General features: G+C 38.9%; 1 protein-coding gene across 4 annotated transcripts in view; it reads left to right on the forward strand.

Moving 5' to 3' along the window:
- The first annotated feature begins 4,680 nt into the window (after nt 1–4,680).
- The window catches only part of TRAPPC8 (trafficking protein particle complex subunit 8), a 53,349-nt gene continuing 33,188 nt past the window's right edge, over nt 4,681–24,841 (forward strand). For 2 of the 4 annotated variants that reach the window (XM_084219150.1, XM_084219151.1), the window contains exons 1-10: nt 4,681–5,818; nt 11,162–11,356; nt 13,490–13,573; nt 16,310–16,399; nt 17,646–17,820; nt 18,215–18,368; nt 19,503–19,584; nt 21,015–21,262; nt 22,876–22,991; nt 24,239–24,389. In XM_084219150.1, the coding sequence (XP_084075276.1) occupies nt 5,662–5,818; nt 11,162–11,356; nt 13,490–13,573; nt 16,310–16,399; nt 17,646–17,820; nt 18,215–18,368; nt 19,503–19,584; nt 21,015–21,262; nt 22,876–22,991; nt 24,239–24,389 (1,452 nt within the window). In that variant the 5' untranslated portion in view covers nt 4,681–5,661. The remainder of the gene's footprint in view (nt 5,819–11,161; nt 11,357–13,489; nt 13,574–16,309; nt 16,400–17,645; nt 17,821–18,214; nt 18,369–19,502; nt 19,585–21,014; nt 21,263–22,875; nt 22,992–24,238; nt 24,390–24,841) is intronic. The other 2 variants (XM_084219152.1, XM_084219153.1) reach the window with 2 other exon arrangements.

Consider the following 24,841-nt stretch of genomic DNA (forward strand, 5'->3'; position numbering starts at 1 on the left):
TGGATCACCTAAAATCAAAGTTGCACACTCTACACACACACTAAGTCATAAATACTGCAGTAGACACCTTATTATAGGGACACATCACATGTAGGGCTTTTGCATGTGACTAGGACTGCAAAGATGGAACTGCTCTGGAGAAATTAGTACAAATGTTGCCTATAAATCAAGAACCAGTTTGTTAGTCCTTTGTTAGTTTAGCGACTCAGTTTCAGGAAGTGGCGGGCAACAACCTCAGGAATTTCCCTGACAAAGGGACCCCCAGAAGATCATCTGACTACAGTATAAAAGAAATGAGCAGCAAGGATGAGAGACTTTAGGTAGAAATATCTGAGATAATCAGGAAAAAGGAAGTATGAGAGTGTGTGACAAAGTGCACGTGAGAACTTCACTTTTTCTTACAAGGAGAGTGGTAAAATTTATAAATGTCCAAAGTTTTGTGGTGAATGGATCCAAAGACTGTGTTGCTGAGTTTTGATACACTTGTTTTACTTAATTTCTCCTTCTTTTCTACTTGTCTCTCTCTTTTGTCTCCAGCAAAGACTAGAAGATTACTGCTAATCCTGGGCTGATTCAGGGGGATGGTACATGGCTGGTTCTGGGGAACAAAAGAGAGGTAGGTTATAGAGAACGATTACTTTGGAATCCCCAGCCAGAGCAGGGTCACCAGGAGCTACTCCTAGCTCTCTCTGAATACCTGGAGCTGTTCACTGTATTATCAAGAGCTGTATTATCATGCCTGGAAGGAGAACTGCAGGGTCACCCATTCCCATCCTGTGCCCATCAAGGGCACTGGCATCCCGAGTAGTCAGGGAGAGTGTACTATTGATTCAGGGGAGCAGGAGATTGATCCCTGCTACCACCTTGAAGCATGTCTGGGCAAACCTTTCCCATTAATCCTTGTAGCTTCAGATCTGACCTTCTGCTTCAGCCAGCAGACTCTGTCCAGACAATCACCTGGACCATGTCCCAGCCACCCTGGCCTTGATATACACTTGAGGCCCCTGGAGCAGTTCTTACTGCCTTGCTGTCTAAAATCTTCCTTCAGAACTGGGTTTTTTCCTTGTCTTTTGGAAAAAGACAAGCTGTGATGATTCAGCTTAGGAGGAGTTCCTCTTTTTCCTGTGCATGTGTTGTTTTTCCTTTGTCTTGCAAGCTGCAGAAGGACATTTCATGAACTTTTCCTGATTTGTGGAAGGCAATGAAACTTAGAGGGCTGCTGATGCATGGCAGACTGCAGGAACCACAGCTTCGCTCTGGCAGCAATTTGTCTTCCATACCAGTGTCTGCTGACACAGACGACCACATTATTCAGGTTAGTAAAGGTCATAACCAAATCCAAAAGTCAAAAAATCAGGGTCCCAGATTAATCTTGAGGAGTTACCACACAACAGCTAACTAGGTGTAAATCCATGTTGGTATCGAACTTGAAATTATTTGTATTGCTGTGGTTTATTAAAAAACCCCTCAATTAACTTATTCACCCCTCCAATAGATAGCTTCTTGTGTGATTTTAGCTAAATCTTAAAATTTTCATTTCAAGTTATGTGGCAGAGGATTGCTGTGAAAAACATTAATTCTGTAACTCAGAAATTTGAACTGAGTGTAAATTCCAATGTGAAGTTTGCAAGGAGCTAGGAATCCTTGTTGTAAACTTTGAAGGACATAGTTTAACCTGTAACTACCACAGGGAAACAGCTACATCCCATATTTAAATGACTACAAATGAAAGTATTGGATTCAGCCTGAGATTGCAGCTCTTGCAATTCTATATTCTTTCTCCTCTGTTTTAAACCTACACGGTAATACAAATATTTTATTAACAGATGCAAAACCCCTTTCAAATGAACTTCCTCAGCAGTAGCTGAGTTCAGCAGAAAGATCTAGCTGGGTTATCTGCATAGAAGAATTGCCAAACTTACAAGTTCAGTAAGCTTCCAGCCCAAAGGAGTACAAAAGCACAATTGGCAGCAGGAAAGAAACAGCAAAGGGTAGAGGCTAAGCAGTTTCAGCTCCAAATTTTACAGTCATGTTCTGGTTATTCTTAAAATTAAAGCAGTGGATGTATTTTTGTGTCACGGTGATGTTTATGCTCTGATCTATTCATGACACTTTCTTACTATTTGTTCCCTTTTTCCATTCCCTGATTAGGCCTCCCCTGTCACTTTCCATCCTATACTCTCTGACTTCTGTTCAGATACCATTTCCTTTGATCCACTGCTTTCTCTGGAATAACCAGTATTTTCAGTTAAATAATTCAGATGGTTAAAACATGCATTTGTGACATGGTATTATCCCTTTGTATTTCTGTCCACTGTCTGTCCTATGTATTTGTAGATTGTCAGAATCTGAAAGCAAAATGTTGTGCACACATTACCAGACTTAGGGTGCTACAAGTCATTTATTATATTCCTTCTAATGAATCTTCTGCCTTGTAAATAAAGGTATTCGAATCCTAATTGACTGCCCCATTTTTTAGTAACAGATCTGGGATACAACACCCTGAGCTGCTGTGTTCATTGAAGATGGGGTTCTTCACCCCTCCTCAGTACTCCAGGCAAGTCCGAGGCTGCATCAAAAGGTTCTCAGTCACCTCCCGTGGAGGTGTTCAAGAAATGACTGGACATGGCACTTGGTGCTGTGGTTTAGTTGACAAGGTGGTGTTCTGTCAAAGACTGGACTCGATGATCTCAGAAGTCTTTTCCAACCTAATTGATTCTGTGATTCCGTTACCTTGTCTTAGGAGAGCAGTCCATGAGAGGGCAGAACAGCATTAAACTAGTGTGACAAAACTGGTCCTGTAGACAGTGTCCTACTGGGAGAGATCATCCAAAGACAGAGACATTCTAAGCACAACATTTCTAATAATGGGTAAAAAGAAAATTTGTACAACATATTTGCAATCACAGAGAATAAATTCTGAGCACACAAATATAAGTTTAGAGCTGCTATAATAAAAGAACCCCTCCAACACAATTACAATTAAAATGATTGATTTGTCACTCTGTAGTGGCTACTGAAGATTGATAATAGCCACATGAAATTTAAATCTCTGCCAGAAATTTAAATAAAAAATTGAATTTCTGCCAGAAGGACATGATGATGGTCAGAATTTTAAAATAATTTTTAAACTCAAGTAATGTGTGCACAGGATCGGGAGTTCTGATCCACTTCATTCTACTGGATATAACTCATGTAGTGTTCAGAAGTAATGGATCAAGAAGAATGGGAAACAAGCACCATTTTCCCAAATTGTGTATGTGGAGATCCTAGTTTAATGTATCAGTGAAAACATGATTTTGGAATAGCTCTTGGGAATTTCCAAATGTGGATAAGCCATAAATATTGTGGAAGTTGGCTTTCCTCTTGTTCTAATAAGCTATCAAAGCAAAAAGCCCTTTTTTCTGCAATATCTGGTAGCTTTTAGATAACATTCCCAGGGACCAATCCTGAACAACAGCAATTTGTATGGCCTATTAAATTTTTTTCTTACTGTCTACATTAAAAGTATTTTTTCATTCACAGAGGATGGGCTTTTTTGTGATGTTTACAAGCTCTGTCCCAAGGACTGTCCTGGCAGGGTGTTAAAAATCAGCCCTACCACAGTACTCCTTTTTTGTAAATAACACGTTCAAATCACTTATTTCACCATGGATAATCACTGTCATCTTCGGAATGACTTCCTTATTGAGGTGAAAAATGCAAAAGGACTTTGGGTGATAATCCTGCTTTAACATGCACATCTCAAAAAAAAGAAAAGGAGCTATTTCATCCCATTTGAATTTCATGCAAACAACTGAGCAGTGACAGGTCAGCCAGAGAACACCCAAAAACTCCTTAATGTTTAACAGAGTCACAGAGTAGCTCAGGTTGGAAGGGACCACAGTGGCCATCAGGTCCAACATCCCTGCTGGAGCAGGGTCATCCCAGAGGAAATGGCATGGGATTGCATGCCTACAATTCTTCAGCATCTCCAGTGAAGGAGACTGCAAACCTCTCTAAAAAAATCACACCAGATTCACCCACATTGTAAAGAAGTTCTTCCTCATGTTCAAGTGGAGCCTCCTGTGCATGAGTTAACTGTTCTGGGGGGTTTTGTGTGGTTTTTTGGTGGTTTTATTTGGGATATTTTTTCTGCTTTTATAATTGTTGTTTTGTTGGGGTGGTTGTTGTTGTTGTGGGGGTTTTGTTTCTTTCCTTTTAAAAATTTTGTTGTTTTTGTTTTTGTTTTGAACAAACTGACAGAACTGCTTTCCTTTGGGGGAGGTTTTCGGGGCCAAATGCCAGCTCTTGTCCCACCACAAACCAGCTTCTACATGCCAGGAAATCCCCCAGGACAGCTGCCCACCACGCTGTGCACAAGGATTTTTTTTAATATCATGCTTTAATGGGCAAAGCTCTAAAAACGAGGCTATTTTTCCCAGTTTGAATGTCTTGCATACAACCGAGCACTGACAGATCTCCCAGAGAACACCCCAGCAACTCTTTACTTCTTAACAGAACCTCAGAATTGTTAGGGTTGGAAGGGGCTCTGCAGGTCATCTAATCCATCTAATCCAAGGCAGGGTCACCTGGGGCAGGTGGCACAGGAACGTGTCCAGGTGGGTGAATGTCTCCAGAGAGGGAAACTCCATGTCCTCCCTGGGCAGCCTGTTCCAGTGCTCTGCCACCCTCGGGGGAAAGCAGTTCTTCCTCATGTAGAAGCAGAACTTGTGTTTTAGTTCATGGCTAACCATCCATGGGTTTGATGTGCCTACTTTTATTCGTGTGTGGGGTTTTTGTTTTCGGGTTCTTTTGGTGGGCTTATTTCCCCTTTTTGGTGGTTTTTATTTCCCTCCCCACATTTTTTTTTTTTGGGGGGGGGGGTGGAAGGTATAATTGTTTTCCTTTTTTGTTGCTGTTTTGCTTACTTTTGGGGTTATTTTGGTGTTTTTATGGTTGTTGCTTTGGTTTTTTTTTTCTTTGTTTTGGTTTGGATTTTTGTTCTTGTTTTTTTTTTTCCCCCCCTTAGTTTTGTTCGGGGGTAATTTTGACCTTTTTTTTTTTGTTTGTTTTGGGGTTTTTGGGGGGTTTGTTTTGAGGTTTTTTTTTTTTTTTTAATTTTCATGTTTTGATTTGTTTCGTCGTTATTTTGGCGCTTTTTTTGCTCTTTCGGGGCGCTTTTCCCCCACTATTTTTCTTGTTTTGGGGTAAATTTCGCACTTTTGTTGTTATTTTTGGCCTTTTTTTTTTTTTTTTTTAAATCCGACAGCACCGTTTTTCCCTCTCGGCGGCCAAGCCCGCATCCCGGCGCCAGGATCCCTCAGGAGCGTCCCACGGCCCCGCGCCGCCCCCGCCCGGACCGCACCAACTGCCCGCTCCGGGGAGGGGGGAAAGTTGGGTTGCGCGCTCCCTCTCCCCCCCTCCGGCCGGCCACCGTCGCCTCCCCCTCCCGGCCCGGCGCCGCCCCTTTGGCCAATCACATGAGCGGGCGCGGGGGCCGCCGGGAGCGGGCGCTCCCCGAGGGGCTCGGCTGAGGCGCAACATGGCGGCGCTCGGCGGGCGCTGAGTGGGGCCCGGGCGGGAGCCGCGGATAGGGAAGGAGGGAGGGAGAGAAAGAATAATCCGGAGAATTGCGGAGAAAGGTGGCGGGGCCGTCTCGGGCGGCCCCGAGCGGCGGCCATGGCCCAGTGCGTGCAGTCGGTGCAGGAGTTCATCCAGGACTCGTTCGTGCCCTTGGTGGCCGCGCTGTGCAGCGAGGAGGCGGAGCGGCTCACCCGCAGGAACAACCTCAGCTTCGCCGAGCTCGTCAGGCCCTTCTGCCGCCTCACCTCGGAAGGTCGGTGCCGGGAGCGGAGCGCGTTGTTTACACGGGGCGGGGGAGGCGGCGCCGTCGCTCCCTTCCGCCCGCGGCCTCCGGGGGTCCCGCGGGGCTGCGCCTGCCGGGGCTGCGCCTGCCCGCGGGACGGGCCCGACGCCCCTTCCCGGCGCCGTGGCGGCGGCCGCCCGGGTGGGTGTCACCGGGAGCCGTGACAGGCTTGGCGGAGACGCGCGTTTGCCGGGGTTGTCGCAGGTGACAGCTGTTAAGTCAGCTTAGTTTTATTCGGTCTGCGGAACCGGGGAAGTTCGGCTTCTCCTGGAGACATTCCACGGCTGAAGAGGACGGTGTCTGTAAATTCAGCTCTTCCAGGAGGTTTTTTGTCTTCCATTAAAACCACTTTGCTGTTACCTCCCTAGTACTCGTACCTGACTCTTGTTGTAGACTCTACTGGATTTCACACTTGCCGTAGCCAGGCGTTGAAAGTACGGCCACTCTTTCAGAAACATTAATTTCAATTGCAGGGCTTTTCTTTTCTCTTGCCTATAGCTTTGTTCTATAGGCGTTTTTTGTTGTTGTTGTTGACGTTTCTGTGAGTAAGACCTGTGCAAAGAAGGAGTGGGAATCGAGCTGTTTATGTGGCAAAATGACCACGTGAAGCAGCAGGAAAACTGGAGATTGACCACTTAAGAAAAACAACAGAGTTTTTTAGCTGTGATACTTTACCCTACTATCTGGAGTTTGTTTGTTTTTAATTTAGGTAAGCTATGCATTTCAAGCTGCTGCTCATTACAGTAGTGTGCAGGACAGCAGTTTGCAGAGAACTGCTTGTCAGAAAAGTGATGCAATGACATTTGTCAGATTTGGTTTCTGACAGACAAGTAGCTCAGACTGCAGCCTCTGCAGGTCATGTGCTGGGGAAAGAGTGCAAGAAAATGAAGCTTTTATTGTTATTCTTGTTAGATTTTTGCATTTCTCTTAAAAATGGCAGCAGCTTAAAAGCTACTTAGTGTTAAAAATCTGCCTTAATTTTCAAGTGAGTCTTAGTAACTTACCAACTGGAACTTGTTCATAAATGTTTTTCATTTTGTTTAACAATGCTTATGAACTATGTGAGATTGCAGCAGAGATGAAAATAACAAATGCAGATGCTCACATCTTTAGTGTTCTGAAGTTAAGTATCTCTTTCTTATAGTGAAAGGTTGTCAAAATGCATCTAGTAAACAAAACCAGGCTGAGTATTGGAAATTAAGCATTCACTTGGAAGGTTAATTAATTCACTCAGTTGCAACTATTTTGGTCCAATTATTGTGACAGTTAAGGAACTTGCAAACCTGAATTATCCTCAGTGTTCCCTGAGTGAAAGTTGGCACAGTGGGTTATGTTGCTGCACTACTTTGTGTATTCTGATCCAGCAGGCCACAAGCTTGACTCCAGTTCCTCACTCCAAGAGTGACTTCCTCTTCCTACTGCCTGGAAAAAATATTAACTGCATGCTGACTGTAAGTTCTTGTGTTAGAAGCAGCATGTGTGAGGGTAAGGACAGAGAGGAAGAAATGCATGATTAAATGATCTGATTGTGGTACAGCAGAATGAGTGTACATGACATACTCTGTGTTTTACTGCTTCTGGTTATAATATTATTCTCATAGTATGTCTGGTTATGATATTTTGGTGATAGCTATTAGAACAGTGCCCATAAGCTAAAATACAAGAAGTTCTGCTTCAACATGAGGCAAAACTTCTTTCCATTGTGGGTGGCAGGGCACTGGAACAGGCGGCCTAGGGAGGTTGTGGAGTTCCCTCTCTGGAGACATTCCAAACACACCCAGGCAGTTCCTGTTACCTGCTCGAGATGATCCTGGCTTGGCAGGGAGGTTGGATTAGATGATCTCCAGTGATCCCTTCCAACTATAATAGTTCTGTGATTCTTTAATTCTGTTTTGATGTCTTCCATTATAAGCACAATTTTTCTTAGGGGATGTGAAATGCTGTTAATTTTAAATTAATCCATCTCTCTTTACTTAGTGGATATTCCATTGAATTTGTAACAGAAAATTGGATTGATTAGTATTTCATCCCTTTAGAAATAAGCTGTGCCTTGCTTATGCAGAAGTTTCAAGTACATGAATAGCTTCTTGAATTTTCTATAACTTGAAAAGCTCAGTCATGGATTTGCTACTGCATTTTTAGAGTCCTGTTACAATACATATTTTTGTCTGAGATTAGGAATTACGTAGTTTATGAACCAGCTGGAGGCTGTGTGTTTGTCAGCCTTCTTGCTTAGAAGCAGTGCAGGTAGGAAATTAATCTACTGATATATGTGCAAAACAATTCTGATAAACAGGAACTAAGCTGAGCTCTCTACTGTGCACGTATCTGTCATCCTTCATGTGCTAACAGAGATGTGAAGGACCTGCATAATTATTCAGGTAGTGTAAAACCACACACTGTTGAGGTTGCAGGTTGCTCAATTTAAGGAGGCCAGATTCTATCTAATTTCAAGTAGAACCCCACAAAGATATGTAATGTAGATGCAGCGGGAACACCCTTTGCACAAATCAGTATTTAATCTACTCATCAACTTTGGCCTATCAGTGACTTGCTAATATTGGTGTAGCCAAAAATACCCTTGCAGTACTCAGCAAACTGCGATGGTAGAGTGTCCCAAGCACAAATTCAGGGTACTCTGTCCTGTAATCTTTAGCCTCTTGATTTCTCTAAGTAAGTCACCTCCTGTTAGTGAAGGAGAAATGTTTAAAAAAGTTAAAGGACAGCTTCCCCAAATTTTCAAGTTCCTTTAATAAAGGAAACCAAAGGTATACTGAGGATTTTATACCTTCGTATTTATTCTCAAAGTGGCTGTCTGTCTTAACTGTTTTGTTTGTTAGTAAAAACTGATGCCTGATTTAACAAGTGCATGCATTGTATAGATTGGTAGGCATATATTGTGTATATAGGTAGGTTTTCTTTAAAATAGAATCCTGTTTTTAAGACTCTTTAAAAATACTCTATGAACTAATACTGTCTTTGTGGGAGGGAGGATTACAGTACATGTCAATTAGCAAGTATCGCTTTAAGATAGCATTGGTTACTCTTGAAGTGTTTGACCTTAATAAAAAAAAAAAAGCTTCTGATAACTTTATCTGTTTGTAAGCCTTAAATATGTGCAAGATGTGAGGAAGTATAATGGGAACACTATGCTTATTCGAGTTTAGTGTGATGTTAGGAATTCCTTGTTCATGTGTATCTTAGCATCTTCAACTTTTAATTAGAAAGATACTCTTCTAATACATTATACTGCTGCCAGTTTTGGCAAAGTACTTTTTGAAATTATCTTTTAAACATTTGAAGAAAATGTATAATGCTAGACATGTCTTTTTTTTTTTTTTTTTTTTTTTTGTATTAAAACTTTTTGGGGTTCCACGTATGTCTGCTATTTCAGTCCTTATCATTAAACATATGCCAGAGATGTCATCTGTGTTCTGTATGGAAATGTGGTTGCTCTTCATTATTATGGCTGTTGACATTTAGGACAGACAGCAAGGATGTGTTGTAGGGTTACAGCTGTCCTGGTGAAGGCAAACTGGTTTCCTAGTTGTTCCTGCCACTTCCTTTACAATTGATAATTTCAAAATAGGGTTGATAATTGACCAGTGTGATAAGATGAAAAAAGCCCCGTCCAAAACAAGTGCTTCAGCTTTCTGATAGAAACGCTGAACTGAAATAAGTAAAGTTTAGCCAGTACAGCTGCCTGTTCAGGTGCTGGTAAAGCCTTATGATGTACGAGTTCAATCTGAAACTTATAGCTGAAAAAACCCACACAATTTTAGGCTGGTTTTGGCAGGGTGAGTTTTCTAACCTGCTTTACTGTGTTTTCCCATGAGCTTGAGTGCTGGTAAAGCTTGGGAGTGAATATGTGATTGAGGAAGGTAGAACTACACCAGTCAAGATTTGAATGACATTAGAAATCTGTTTCAACATTTAGGATGGATTGTGAACACATCTAGTGTGATCTGACTTTAGCTGTGTACTTGTTACTTCTGAAGAGGCTTGTGGAGAAGTTGTGGAGTGCTTTCCAGGTTGGAGCAGATTGAATACTCAGTTTCAGACCTTTATGGTGTGAATTCTGTAGTTAGTTGAAAGATGAAGAAAACACTTGAGAATTTTCCTTTATACTACCTTTTGTATGCCATACAGGAATTTGTGAAAATAACATGTAGAGGAGTTGGGCTGTGCTGTGTGGCACATGGTAGCACCAGGTGGCTTCGGCAGCTGTAGTCAGTGTGTCCTGCCTGCACTCCCAGTCTGGCTTGCTTGGTGGTGGTTGTAGTTTGAAATAGGCTGAAATTACATGAAAAATCACAGCAGGCCCAGAATTGTAAGGAGTGTTGAAAATGTTTGGAACAGTTTTTTAAAAACAGATGGCTTTAGAGAGCAATTTTCACCAAGATTCTACAAAGGAAGCTATAGTGTTAAAAATCATAGAATGGTTTAGGTTTAAAGGGACTTTCAAGAATATCTAGTTCTAAGTCTTCCCTGCTGAGGTTAGAGTTACTTTCCATTAGACCAGGTTGCTCACATCCCTGTCCAGCCAAGCCTTGAACTGTTTGAGTGTAAGGACATCACAGCTTTTTTGGGCAACCTGTTCCAATGCCTCACCATCCTCACGGTAAAGAATTTCTTCCCAATATCTGATCTAAATCTGCCTTCTTTCAGTTTTAAACCATTCCCCCTTGTCTTGTCACTAGGTGCCCCTGTACTCCTCCAGCTCTCTTGAAAGCCCCCTGTAGGTACTGGAAGGTTGCTCTAAGGTCTTTCCCCTTCTTCAGGATAAGCAACCGCAACTCTCTCAGCTTGTCTTTTAGGATATGTTAATTTTGGATGAGTGAAATACTATGTTATCCCTGTCAAGTTTCTTAAATGCTGTTTATTTGTGTGTGAGGGATTTCTTGGAAACTGCTGATTGAAACATGATGTGTTGTCTGAAATCCATACATGGTTCCTGTGGCTTTTCCATGAAAGTTGATATGTTCTGCAAGGAAGGGAGTGTTATCAGTGTAGGATGTGCACGTACTATGTTAGATGGAGTGGATATTCTTACTAGCTAAGGTCCTATGTTGTTCTTTAATCAGTCTGCCTAGATGAGCTTAATGTTGAACATCAAGTAATTTTTTGTTACCACCTCCCCCCCCCTCCATTTTTGGTAGTCAAGCGTTATGGACTGTGATCTAAAATTGATGATGGAGAAGTTTAGTGGAGCAATCTTCCAAGAGAAAATGTGTTGGAAAAGACTTAATTTATGACAACTATTTTAACTGTCTGTTATACTTCTCAACAAATCCTCTTCTTTTTCCTTTTTAGTTCACATGAGAGATCCTAATAATCAGCTTCACATCATTAAAAACTTGAAGATTGCAGTCAATAACATCATTACTCACCCACCTCAGCCCGGTGCTATTCGGAAACTTTTGCATGATGTTGTGTCTGTCAGTCAGCCTGCTGAAGGACTGGTAGCTAATGTGATCACAGCTGGAGATTATGATCTCAACATCAGTGGTATGTAATGGTATTGTATTTTTCATAATGTAAACTGGAATTGGCTGAGAGGCTTCTAGCCTTTATTTTAGCTTCATGGCATGTTCTAAAATTATTCAGAGTTTCAGTTTTGAGACATTGCTTTTACTGAAGCCCTGGATTTATCGAATAGTTTTGGGTTTATATAATGCTGAAAGAGTGGTTGAACTGAATTAATAATTTTAATTTTCCTTTTGTTGTATTTCTTCTTAACTTCTGTTGGTTGTGTAGTTTTCTTGTTACAAAATTGATACAGTGACTTGTTGCACTTGGCTGAGTAAATGTCAGAACTTATATTGTTGGTGGTAATGTACGGCTTTATCTTCTGTGGAACTTGTGCTTCATATTTCACTGTGAAAATGACTAGAGTATTCTAAAAATGTTTTTTCTCAGATCTCCAAGAGATGAGGTATTGTGAATAATGCTAAATGAGACCTGATCTTAGGACCTGAGAAGATTGAACTCCTCCCAATTAAGACCCTAATCCATTAAAGCCTCTGAGCATGTACTTAGTTCAAAGCATGTATGCACTGCCCTATTTAAACATGTGTAATTTATTGTATTTAAAGTTCAGCCTGCAGTGAAGAGTTTGGCTCTGCTGTAGCAATACTGATAAAACTTCGTGAGGATTAATGACTGATGCTGCTGTAGTAATTTTTTTAAATGTGTATAATGGAAAAATGGCATAATTCTTAACTCTTGGATACCTAATTTACAAGATAACGTCTTCAACTTGATGTCCTGTGTTGGTTATAAAGCAAAAGACCTGAGCCTGGAAACCTCTTGGTTTTGAGATATGTTGAAAATCCCACATATTTTTAAATTTCTCTGCCCTTGTTTGTAGATCACATTGGTGATGCTTATTTGACAGGAGGAGAGGTGTATAAGCTGTTTAAGATCACAAAGAAGGACAAATTCATGTAGTAGTTTTGTCGTTTAGTGGAACCCTGTTTCACAAAACACTGACAATGCTGTTGATGGAGGAGTTTGTATCCCCGTTACAGTGTAAGAGACTATGAAGAAGTACCAAGGAGGGTTTCTTTATGCTTAGATTAATATGAGTATTTACTAAGACATTTAGGGTATTTTTTTTCAACTTTCTTGGAGTATTTCATTCAAACCGAGGGATGCATTCCTTCCTGACAGCAGAACATAATCATTTGACATTGCAAATGGGAAACACTCATCGGTTCTCAATATGTTCTTTTTTGGGAGTGAATTAGTTTTCTAGGATAGTGATATTAAAAGATTTTCCATAATTTTAATGGTGATCAAGTGCAGTCTGTTTTGAAGAAAGATGAACACTGTTTAAGAAGCTGAGTTACGATGTTTCTGGCACTGGGGTCATAATCCTGCTCTTTTTTTTGATAAAAGTTTTGGAACTGCTGTGTTGTATTGATTTAATTGTTTTTAGTCCTTCTTTGTTACAGTTTTGTTTAATATTCTTATAGTTCCACAATCTAGTGCTGGGAGACTCATTTGGTTGCTGAAAAGTTGCTTGTGTTAAGCCATGCCTGCTTCTCCCATGTACTGGTGGATGTAGAAAGTGAAGAAAAATGATCCCATTGAAGAACTAAATTATTTGAGAGAAGGAAAGACTTTTTACTACTAGATCAGTTCCCTGGCTATGTTTGTTCAGGGCTGCATGATATAAATGCTGCCATGAGGCATTGGAGGAATATGTTTGACGTGAAAGAGAATGTTGGGGCAACCACTTTCAGCAGCTAATGTATTCAGATACTTTTAGCTAGTACTGTAGGCTTGGAAATCTCACAAGTTAGTGCCTTAGATTTAGAGTATCTTCAATCTAGTAAAATAGAAATAAAGTGTAGATACAACTTAAAACTTTGCAACTTGATAGAATTTCCATTTTTGTTCAAGCCTAGAATTGGGGCTGAACTAGAAATTAATATTGATTTCCATTAAAGTACACTGTCAAATGTTGAGAAGCTTGAAATATTCATGATTAGGGTTAGCTGGAGTCAAATCTCCTCAATACCCCTCATGGGCCTGAATGGTGTAGATTTTTTTCTACTTCTCGCTAGAGTGTAAAAGCGGAGAGTGTGTTTGCATCTGACCCTTTTTAGTATAATAATATCATGTTTTTTCTATCAGATCGCTCAGTTAAAGCTAGTGTTCCTTGGTACAGTAATTGGAAAGAGACACTGATGGAACTGAACACATCCACGTTTTATTCAGGTATTTTTTTGTGGTTAGTGCTGATTTGCCAAATTGCCCTTTACTCCTTTTCCATGTGCCCCATCCACCTTTCCTTACCATCTGCTACAACTGTTCAGCACTTTTCCAGACGTAGATGTGTGTTCCTCCATTTTTTCCCCCTAACAGAAAAATCTTTGGTGGTGGTTGTTTTAATTTTTCTTTTAATCACATTTCTACTCTTGTTAATCAAAATCATTTGGTCTTTCCATACAATCAATACGGGTGGCAATGGTAAATTACCTGATGCTGTTAAAAACACTGGATTGTTTGATCCTATGGAACTGTAAACTGTCACCTTGCTGTGTTTCAAATGTACTTTCTGCTTCTCTGGGGAACATCTGTCTCAGAGGTTAGTAACACTTTTTAAGTTGGAGTTTAACTGCTGACTGTACTTAGAGCACGTGTCTCTGTTATATTGACATTCTTTCTGGAGTATGATCCTTAAAAAAAAAAGCTTTGTAATGCATTTTTATGTAGTTTATGAGACTTATTGCTACCAAACCACATTGGTTATTGACCTCTCAAGGCTCTGCATTGTGGCCTGTAAGAGCCAGGTTTTGATGTTTTTCATTTCTATATATTAATATAGTTTATACCTTTGGTTAATAATAGCTATCCTTTCAGTAGTATCTGTTCAGATCCTGCTAAATGCCTAAAGTGTACAAAACTCCATGAAGTAGACCTTACATTCTTAAGCTGTTGTTAGAAATATTACTTTTTTTTTTTTCCTTAATAAGTTCTGCACATGTTAACAAGTTTGCCAAAACTTCAGTTCTGTTCCAGCATATTGGAAAAATGCAGGGTGTATAGATCTGGTTACCTGAATGACAGTGCCGGTCTACACTGCTGTAACGTGTTATGAGGCATTATAATTGTGAAATTTTTTTCAAATACTGCTTTTGTTTTGAGTATGGTGTGTGTTTATCAAGTATTTACAGTAAGTGATTACAGCCCTGTAAAATGCTCAAGTGAATCCTGTTGATGTTGCTGTGTAAAGGGAATCCAGTCGCCTTTGAGGCTGCTTCCAAGGTTTTTAAATAGGCCTAATGGAAAAAGAGGGCGGGGGAAGTAATCCACAAAACAAAGTAGTACTTCCCTGTTTGTAACTGTCAGATTTTAAAAAACACGTGATTTTTTTATTTTGCTGTGATTCAGCTGTAAAACAGAAGTGAAAATTTTTTGCCTTAGGTTGTTTAACAGTGTTTACTTTGAGCCAGAGTTACTGCAGGGCTTGTTATACTTGTGAAAAATGGGTATGAATCGCTTTCTTATGGCTTGCTTTTAATAATAACAAGTTGTGTTTTCCTTAATTTAAATAGTTGGCATGTTTGCATGTAGGACTCAGTAAAGCCAAGAGCTTTTTATATCCTAGATAAGTACTCAGAGAGCAGTTTCTGAAAAGGCTGTAACCAAAAGCTGGAAGTTTGTCTCCTGTTAGGCTTTTTTTTAATTGACGTGTGCTGACTGCTAGACTGAATTCAAGTGTGGCTGTATCTGACTTCTGTGTGTCTGAAGCCAATCTAAGATGGCTTGACAACGTAGGATTAAACAAAATGCATTAAATGAGTGCCATAGAAGATAATTCCAACATAACAGTGAACCTGTTTCCAAAATTAGCTTAAGAAATCAAAGCCATTCTTTGGCTTGGTTTTTATGAGGGGGTGCATGAGAACTTTACAAAGCATTAGAAATTTTTATTTACTTTTATTTTATTTTTATTTACTAAAGTCTTGCAATGTGGGTTTTTAAGGGTCATATAAAGAAAATACCTTCAGATTTTTTAAACAATTTTTTTCTCTACTAGTTACTGTTTTCTAGTTTGCAGGTGAGATGACACAGGATTCCAGTGACTTCAGTGTGAAATCAGGTTATTGAAAGTGGATTGATTTTGCTCTGGAGTCTGTTTCCCACTCAAAAGAAAGGAGTTGAAGAATAAAGATATAATAGAACAGGCTTAAAGAAGAAATAATAGTTCATTGTTTGACTTATAGCTGGACTGGAAAGAAATGGGCAATATTAGGTTCACATTTTTTTGATGTCCCAGACATCCTTGATTTCCTTTGATTTGTTAGTCTTAGGAAAATGAAATTCCTATTGTTAAAGGGCATTGAACATGGCAGGTTAAAATTATTAGGCATTAATGGCACAACTTGGATCTGAGGTTGTATCTTCTTGGATCTTTGCCAGCTTAACTGTTTGTTTTAGCAAGGAATGGGAAGGGGACTGCTGTCAAGCCAAGTGAACATTTGTAGAAAACAGGCAGCATAGGGTTTTGGTAATCCTTAGCTCCTCTACATACTCAAAAATGAATTTTTTTTTCTTGATCAATTCTTACATCCCTAGCCCAGAAATTCTATGACTGTTAGAAGAATTTATTTCTTTCTTTTCAAGTGTTTGGGTTTTTAAAGGGATGGTAAAGAGCAGTCGTTTTAAGAAGGACTCAATACATGTGAGCCTGCAGTGGTGAGGAATGTGGTGCTTAAGGTGCTATTCAGTTTCACAGGATTTGGTTCAAGTGTTACTGTTTCTCCTACTTGTGTTGCATCTAAAATACTTTCTCCTTGGACTGTTCCCCCTTCTTTCCTCTGCCATGCAAACCTTGTCAGAGTTTGCAGGCTTCACTTTCAGGTGTAGTCTTTCATACTTCCTTTTCATTGATGGGTAAGCAAATTTCACTGAATAGTCTAATTCATCCTGTTTTATTGTGTATTTCAGCTACTACCCCTTGGTTTGAGTCTTACAGAGAATGCTTTCTTCAGTCCATGCCTGCATCTGATCATGAATTCTTAAACCACTATGTTGCATGTATCCTTTGAATATTACAGACCGCTCCAGGGAGGGCTGTTACAAAATGTAATGCAGGAGACACTGAACATTTTGCAGTAACTCACAATTATGATTTGAAGCGTATATGTTTTTCCACTGTGTCTGACTACACAGACTGATTTCATAAGGGCATCAGGGTTTTCTTTGTGATTGTTCGGCCTGATTTTTTTTTTGTATGTTTCTATTGGGTTTTTTTCCCCTTCTCCACACACTCTTTTTGTGTCAAAGTGAGCTCAAAGACAACACCTGTAAAGGAAACTCCATCATCCTCAGACACTTTCTGCTGTATAAGTAGCTCTTTAGGTACCTCTTGTCCATCCCTTATCAACAACAGAGGAATGTGTTTGGGATGCATCTGCTGCTTTTTAATAGCTTTTTGTAAGCAGATGGAGTGGTGGAGGTTGGGGAGATGATGTTTTGGAAATTTGGTGAACTTTGAGCTATGCTGGATAAAAAGTCTGGAAAGACTGGAATGATGCCCAGATGCTTTCACTTTTTTAACCAAAGCTTAGGCCCAATTTGCTTGTCTACAGGGAAATTGAGAATAATCACTGTTTCATGATGTAGCTGGTGTTAAGCTTTACAGTAATTATGATACTGCAGGTTTTATGACACTGTTCCTAATTCTGTACTGAACATTATAATTTCAGTATAGTGGAAAGGTATTATAATGGCCACACCTGAGCAGAATTAACTTTGCAAAATACTGATTCTGGCTTCTGAATTTTAATAACATTTAAATTATAGCTTTGCTTTCTGGCTTCTCTGAAGTAACGTCTTTTGATTTGGTGAGATGTAGCAGAGCGGGATGTTCCTTATTAATGATTGTGTAGTTGCATTGAGATAAAAATGTGAACATTTCTGCTTTTTACTCAGGTGGTGTTGCTGTGTTTATGAATGCTGGTCATCACTGTTGTTCAGGTGATAACTTAAAGCCCCAACTCTCCTTGGAAGTTGAAAGCTAAAATAGAGTGGGGATGAATTTCAGCTACATGTTTGCTATGTGAACATCTGGTCTCTATCTAAAATCTTAAATTGGCTATCATGTAGCAGCTTAAACTTAGATTCACTGTCAGAATTGGAGAAAACTCCTGTTCCATCTCATTTCGTGCAGCATTTTTTACATGCCTAAGTAATCATCTATTCTATTTTATACATTTCCTGTTTTATTCTATGATCAGTGGTGTCCCTTTGTTCTTTGGGTATATGTCCTTAATGAATTCAGGTATGCTGGTAGTTTCTTCTAGTGAGCCTGACCCCGTGGAGCAGTTCCTGAAGCTCTCCCAAGAACAACATCGGATTCAGCACAGTAGTGAATACTCATATCCCAAGTGGTTTATACCAAACACCCTCAAATATTATGTGCTACTGCATGATGTAAGCACAGGAGAGGAACAAAGGTGGGTCATCTGCCTTCGGTGAGCTTACAGATGAGCTCTTTGACCAAAATGTTTGTGTTGATAAATTCTGTTGAGACTAGGCATGCAACAGGATCCATCAGCCAGTACGCTATTATCAAGACAGATATTTGAAAGTATTATTTTTAGATCTTCTTCTTGTGTTCATGTAAAATGAAATTAATCAGTCCCAGCTTTTGGGGTAGGTGTTTCTTTGGTGCTTTCTGAACTAATTCTCAAAGATTTTCAGTTTTATTCTTGCATAACGGATTGTTTTAAAAATAGGAGAATTTTCCTTTTAAGCGCTATGGATAATAGTCTAAAATAGTTTGTTGCTGTACACACTCTAAAGTTAGTTTGATATCAAGACAGGATAAATGTTGTTTTACTGTTTCAGAGCTGACTCCATTTATGAAGAGATGAAACAGAGATATGGAACTCAGGGTTGCTATTTGCTGAAAATAAATTCCCGGGTGTCTAACAGAGGGGCAGACGAACAGATACCAGATCCTTGGAGTCAGTACCTTCAGAAAAACACTATCCAGAACCAGGTATTACAGTATTCTAAAAACAGATTTTACCATGCTTATGAAAGTCCGCTTTAGTTGCATTAAGTTTCACCTTAGTGTTATGTATGTGTTACTACAGAATGAGTAGGCAGTCCAGACACTTCTGACACAGCTGTGGCTTTTTGTGAGGGCATGAGTCCTCAGTAGAAGCTGTCCTCTATGCTACTTAAGTTGACAGTAAGGAGCACTGAAATGCTGGACTGTCCGAAATAAACTGACAGGAGCACAGAAATAGTAGACAATAAATAAGAAAGAATAAGAGCTCTCTAAGAGGAAGTAACCTCAGAGGTGTCCTGTTCATAGTAACTTTCTACCTTCATTTTTGTCTTCCTCAGTCTTACATTTTTTTCCCCTGGGACTTCTGTACTTCACTAAATAGTCTGGGTGTGTTGTTTTGTGGGAGTATGCGTGGTTTTTGTGATAGCTTCTTGTGGGTCTAGTCTGGTCTGTCATCTGCTAAGATTGCAAGGGATAGTGTGTTTTGAGTTCGCCATAAATATCTGTATTTTTAGCTTTAGAACAAAAAATACTCTTTTTTGAGTTTTCTTTTGACTGACTTGCAGTTATAAGTCTTATGATTAAAAGGTTTCTGGAATCATATTTCTTTACCAAATGTAGCTGTCTGTTATAAGTAGCCGTTCTCGGCATCAGCTGCTACTGAAAAGTCAAAACATTCCATATTCTGTAAGCTAAGAGGACCAGTGAGTTACAGTCCACCATAAACTAATCAGATGTTTTTCTTTTTTTTTCTGTCCCATGTCAACTGTGTAATATAGATCTTTGTGTGTGTGTGCTTATTCAGGAACTGCTTTAGGGAATATATTTTTGCTGCTGTAGGCATTTCTGTGCAAGAGTTGGAGTTACTTTGGTTGACAGGGAAGCCAGTTGAGCAAGTTAGAAGCTACTTGCTTCATTTGGTGAATATAACTTTCATCTTTAAAATAAGACAGTTTCTTAAAGCCTCAGAAACTACTTAGAGAAGTTAATACATATGAACAAATATGCTGCTGTAGTAATTCAGTTAACTTATTGGCATTGACAACTACTGTTTAATGACTTCTGTATGTGGTTGAGTAGTCTTAAAGTTCTGACTTTTCCCCCCCTCTTTTCTGGCAGGATTCCTATGAAGATTATACTGCTGTTTCAAACAAGAATACTGATCACTTGATATCAGATGGCATAGACAGTGAAATTAAAGGTATTTTTGTAACTTTATGAAAACCTTGATCTTATAGCATTTAAACAACTGTCTTTTATCTTCGACAGTATTTAATTAGGTGGTCTGTAAGGCAGCTCAGAGTAATGGTTTTTTAAATGCTCTAAGTGTCCTCAAAAGAAAAATGCTGTGGTACTGACCTACTGGATTGGTGACATCTCTTTAATGAGGTGGTTAATGATGTATTCGGCTCATATTTTGTAAGTCTAAGCATATTGTCTGCAAACTCTGGTAATTAGTGAAAATAGCATAGGATTAAATGGTCAATTTTTATAATAATGAAAGTTTTGGTTTGTATGCTTTGCTCTAACTTGGGAACTGAGAATTTGGAGTTTTTTTGTCCTTGGTTTTGGTATTAAATCTGTAAATCTTAGGGAAGTGCTTAGTTTCTAAGTTGTTTGGAAGCACCTGCTTTGGAAGTCAGTTTGTGGATGGGATAGGATAGTAAATGAAATTGAGTCCAAATTATTGCACCCTTAAAAACAATTAAGATAGCTGTGTCGGATTCAGATGAGAGGCATCACCAAATAGGGTAAAAGTGAGGTACCCTTCATTGCCTGGCCTGCCTCGGCCCAGATCCTTCATAGCTCACCTGAAAGGCTTGTGGAGACCTGGCATGTGTAGGAGACCCTATAGTTGCCATCTCTGAAGGCCTTGCACCCCAGGTGTAGTCTGGGAGCTACCAATTGAACTTTACAAACTCAGGATTAGATTTCATGAGTAATATCCATTGAGGATTTGCTTTCCCAGCTCAGCTTTGCTTGGTGCCAGATAGAGCAAGCTGATTTTCTTATAGATAAGAGAACTGCTTAAGTCTTAGAGTGAAGCAGTGTCTCAGTCGATTTCAAAAAGCTAAATGCAATAGTGATCAGCAGCCCTTCCTATTGAACAAAGAGGACTTTGGAGGAAATTGTTTTACATCATGATTACTTGGAACAACATGGAAAATTAGGTGTGTTTTGTGTTTTTTTTTTTTTTTAAACCTTAAAACATAAGCATAAAAATAGAGAATGGAGCCATTGTAGTAATTGCTGTAATCCCAACTTTGATGAATGCTTTATTTTGATTTTAATGTTTCCGTAGTTTTCTTTCAAAGTTGTTAATATTACTCAGCATACTAGAAGATTTTTTTTGCACTGTAGTTGAGAACCAGAACCGTACATATTTAGTCATGTTGAAATTCTTGAGATTGCCTGAACTTTCTGAGAATTGCAGGAATGATGCAATACTCAGTGCTCAGCTGCTGCTTGCTCAGCATTGATCTGTAGTGCAGAACAGTTGGTGAATTGCTTTGCTTTCCAGAGTTCTGAGTAAGGAAAGCTTTGAAGTAGGTTAGTAAAAATGACCTTTAAAACCCAAAATATTTAAGTAGCTTTATACTTACTGGAGCTTTTATTTCAATCTTTCAACAGACAGCTTGTCAAATAACTTTAAGACTCACCCCCTTCAACTCGATCATCCCAGTGGCAGTTTGGATAGCACTGATTACATGAAGGCTTCTACATCACTTCAAGACTCAAAGAAGTCAAATTCTGGGACACCTCATGGTGCTTGTTTAACTCTCACAGATCACGATCGAATTAGGCAGTTCATACAGGAATTCACATTTCGAGGACTTTTGCCACACATAGAGAAAACAATTCGACAGCTCAATGATCAGGTCAGTCTACTTTTAAAAACATTTAGTGCTATAATAAGGAAAAATGGTTAGGGTATAAATCCAGTTACCCAGAAATCTGTTTTGACGGTATTACTTCTTTCTTCATCTAAGGATTTAACAGTCTTTCTGAAAACTGTTAGTAGATTTAAGAGGAATAACTGAAGTCTTCTCATTATTACTTGTCTTTTTAAAAAACAAGAACTAATTTGTATCAACAGCTCCAGTGCAAGGTGACTTCTTGGTGAAAACCTGTGTGACTTGTTTCCAGGGAAATCTGTTGTATCTTAATATTCTATGCTTTTGGATGAATCTGGCATGGGGAACAAAATAGACTTGATGTTTCAACATCAGAATACACAACTAAATTTAAGAAATTTATTTAATCAATAATCATCTGCAAAAAAAGCTGTCCCCCTCAGCTGCTACTTGACACGGAAGAATTGCAGGGACACCCTGAATTGTGTAATTCTGTTGATTTCAGCAGTTTTTTCAGCTGAATATGCTTCTCTCAAACTGGCATTTTTTTGAAGTGGGACTAATATCATGTCCATGTTCAGTCAAGGTCACGCATTAAAATTATTTACATCACAGTGAAGTCCTTTATTTTACAAGTGTTTCACTCTTACATGGGCTTAAGCAGCTGAAGAGATGGATTGACTTACATTAATACAATCAAATTACTGTATTTACATTGAGTTTTGGACCCAAATATCTGTCTGTTGTCTGAGTTGGGATTTTATTTTGATTGGATTTTCTGTTCAATTTAGAGTTATAAGTATGAGGTCTTTTCATATGAAAGGTCATGTCGTGTTAGGAAAGCTCACTCCCTGAATTGACTTTTGGGAGTTGGTATGTGCTGACCATATTTACATTTATTAAGTTTTATGGAGAAGCATTAAAAAGAAGTGGTTATGGAAAGTGTAGCAAGCAGGAATGCAGTGATATATCCCTAGTCCTGGTAAGAAAAGAGACATGTTCTGCTTTTTAAAATTACCTTTTAAGAGTCATTATAGTTTGCCTTTTAGGATGGGAGTAGTAATTCCCTACAGACGTTTCCTTCTAAGTGGAAAGTATCTAAAAAAATGAAGTTGTGTAATGTTGCTTGCCACATACCTTTGACACTTGAAATTGATGTTCGTGGTGTGATAATGCTTTATGTGGATGAGAGAGAAGGTTCTTTCTTTCTTGTAGTATGCACTTGGTCTAGATTTTAGGTTGGACTGCTACCCAAAATTAGATATTCTAATTATTTAGAATTTAGTTTTCAAACACATGTAGCAAATGTTCAAGTTCTTAAGATGTCTGTTTCTCCAGTTTACAGAAGGAATAGCAAATCTCAACTGTCTGAGATAGAATAGTAAACCTCAACTGTCTGAGATAAAATAAACATATGAACTATGAATATATGAATATATAAAAATAAATATATGAACTTCTGTCTCAGTGTCAGATTTATTCTAAGAAAGAGTGTTCTTAGTTATTTAACTCCTTTGATTATTTCTGTTTTATGGAAGAAAAATCAATTTACAAAGCCATAATGAAGCTTGGCTTTTTATATTAGTTTAACTTAGATTTCTTGCAATATAGTGCTCTAATTCAGTGTCTTCCTCCAGTTAATATCCAGGAAAGGCTTGAGCCGATCACTGTTTTCTGCTACTAAAAAATGGTTTAGTGGCAGCAAGGTTCCAGAGAAAAGTATAAATGAGCTCAAGAATACTTCTGGTTTGCTGTAAGTAATCCCAGTCCTTATTTTTAGTTCTAAACTGCAAATGTAGCCTTTTTAGGGGCAGGAGGGAAAGCATGTGTTTGTTCGATGGTGTTCTGCAAAGTGAACTAAACCAGCAATGTTGTGAATTATTTCAGTTAGAAAAATCATGAAAAGTACTGTACCTAAATGTGTACAATAAAGGAGTAGCAGAATTTAAAGAATAAGGGGATGAAATAGACTGTTTGCAGAGTCATCTGCCTGCCCTATTTACAAGGAAGCTTTTTAAGTTAATATGAACACATGATTTTAAGAGTAATAGTCATAAAAAGAAGCTGTGGTTTGTCATGAGGGATTTTTTAAGAATTTGTACAGGCTTTTCCACCTGTCATTACAGCCAAACCCCATGTATAGGTGTTTTTGCTTATGCAAAACTATGCAGTTTGTTCCAGCAGAGTATTGAATATATTGCTTTTACAATGTGTTCAAGAGCTAAACTAAAGGGAATTTCATACTTAGTGCACCTGTGTTAGAATACAGTAAAACCAGGTTATAAGTGTTATCAAAATACTAATTCTGTATGATTTGGTAAATCCCTCTGTGAATTAGGATGCATAATCTTGGAAAACACTCTCCAACTGTCTTTACCACAGAAATCTAAATAACTTCTGTCATTTTCTAGTAAAGGTTAATGTCCTTGTCATGCACATACAGCTTCAAATGTTTCTTGCATGTCTTTGGATTTGTAATCAAAATGTTGCTAATTCCAGCTTTCTGTTTTGAACTTGTAAGCTTAGTTCACTTCCTACAGCATTTGACAAGCAAGTGTTTGTGAAAATCTATTTGATTATCACTGAAGTGAATCATCTATATTGGATTAACCAAAAATTAGATTGATGCTTGCATAGGACAGGAACTTGCAGTGTTTTGACGTAAAGCATAGTTTTATTTCAAGAGAAATGCGGAGAAATAACAACTTGAAGCCAAGTGAACAGTCAAAATCTTATTTTTTTTCCCTTCTCATTCTGTTCTGCTTAGCTCTAATGGTTAATCTGACTGAGCATTTTCAGTGGTAGTTATGAACTCTAATATTTCTTGGCTAAGAGGAGTGTGTGCTTTCAATGTTACTGGAACAGTGAATCTTGCTAGTCAGAAAGTAGGATGTGAAACCAAGTTACGTGTGGCAGCAAGGAAGCGGATTCACTTTTCTTGGCTGTTTTGGGGCAAGGCTGAGAGAGGATGACTTTGAATTTAAATATTTGTATTTATAGGTATCCACCAGAAGCGCCAGAGCTTCAAATCCGGAAGATGGCAGACTTGTGCTTTTTGGTGCAACACTATGAACTTGCATATAGCTGTTACCATACAGCAAAGAAGGACTTCTTAAATGATCAGGCAATGCTTTATGCAGCTGGAGCACTGGTTGGTACTTCACGTAACATGAACATTTCTGTGAATTTTTGCTGATAATCTCTGATATTTTCTGAAGGTAACAGAATGCAGTCTCTCTCCTCCACCTCCAAATTTGTAAGGGTCTCCCCAAATCTGCTGCCTATCTTTATGAAACTCAAAGGTGTTGTAAAATCTGTTTTCTGCTGTTATATGAAGGGAACAAAGGTATGAATAAAAACTGGAGAGTTAATTCTTAAAATGTGGAAAGGAGAAAACTTAGAATGCAACCTCCAAAAAAACCTGATCTTTAAACTGATAATTCAGAGCCAGATGTAAAATAGCTTTGTAGTATCTCTTTTAGACTTAGGCAAAATACTTATTTCCCAGAAATTCAAGACTGTCACTATAAATATGGTATTGTACGTGTTTTCAGGTGACTTAAAACTTGAAGGCTATGCTTTGAGTATGTCATTACTGAATTT

The sequence above is a fragment of the Fringilla coelebs genome (genome assembly GCF_963513975.1).
Source record: "Fringilla coelebs genome assembly, chromosome: 1".
NCBI lineage: Eukaryota > Metazoa > Chordata > Aves > Passeriformes > Fringillidae > Fringilla > Fringilla coelebs.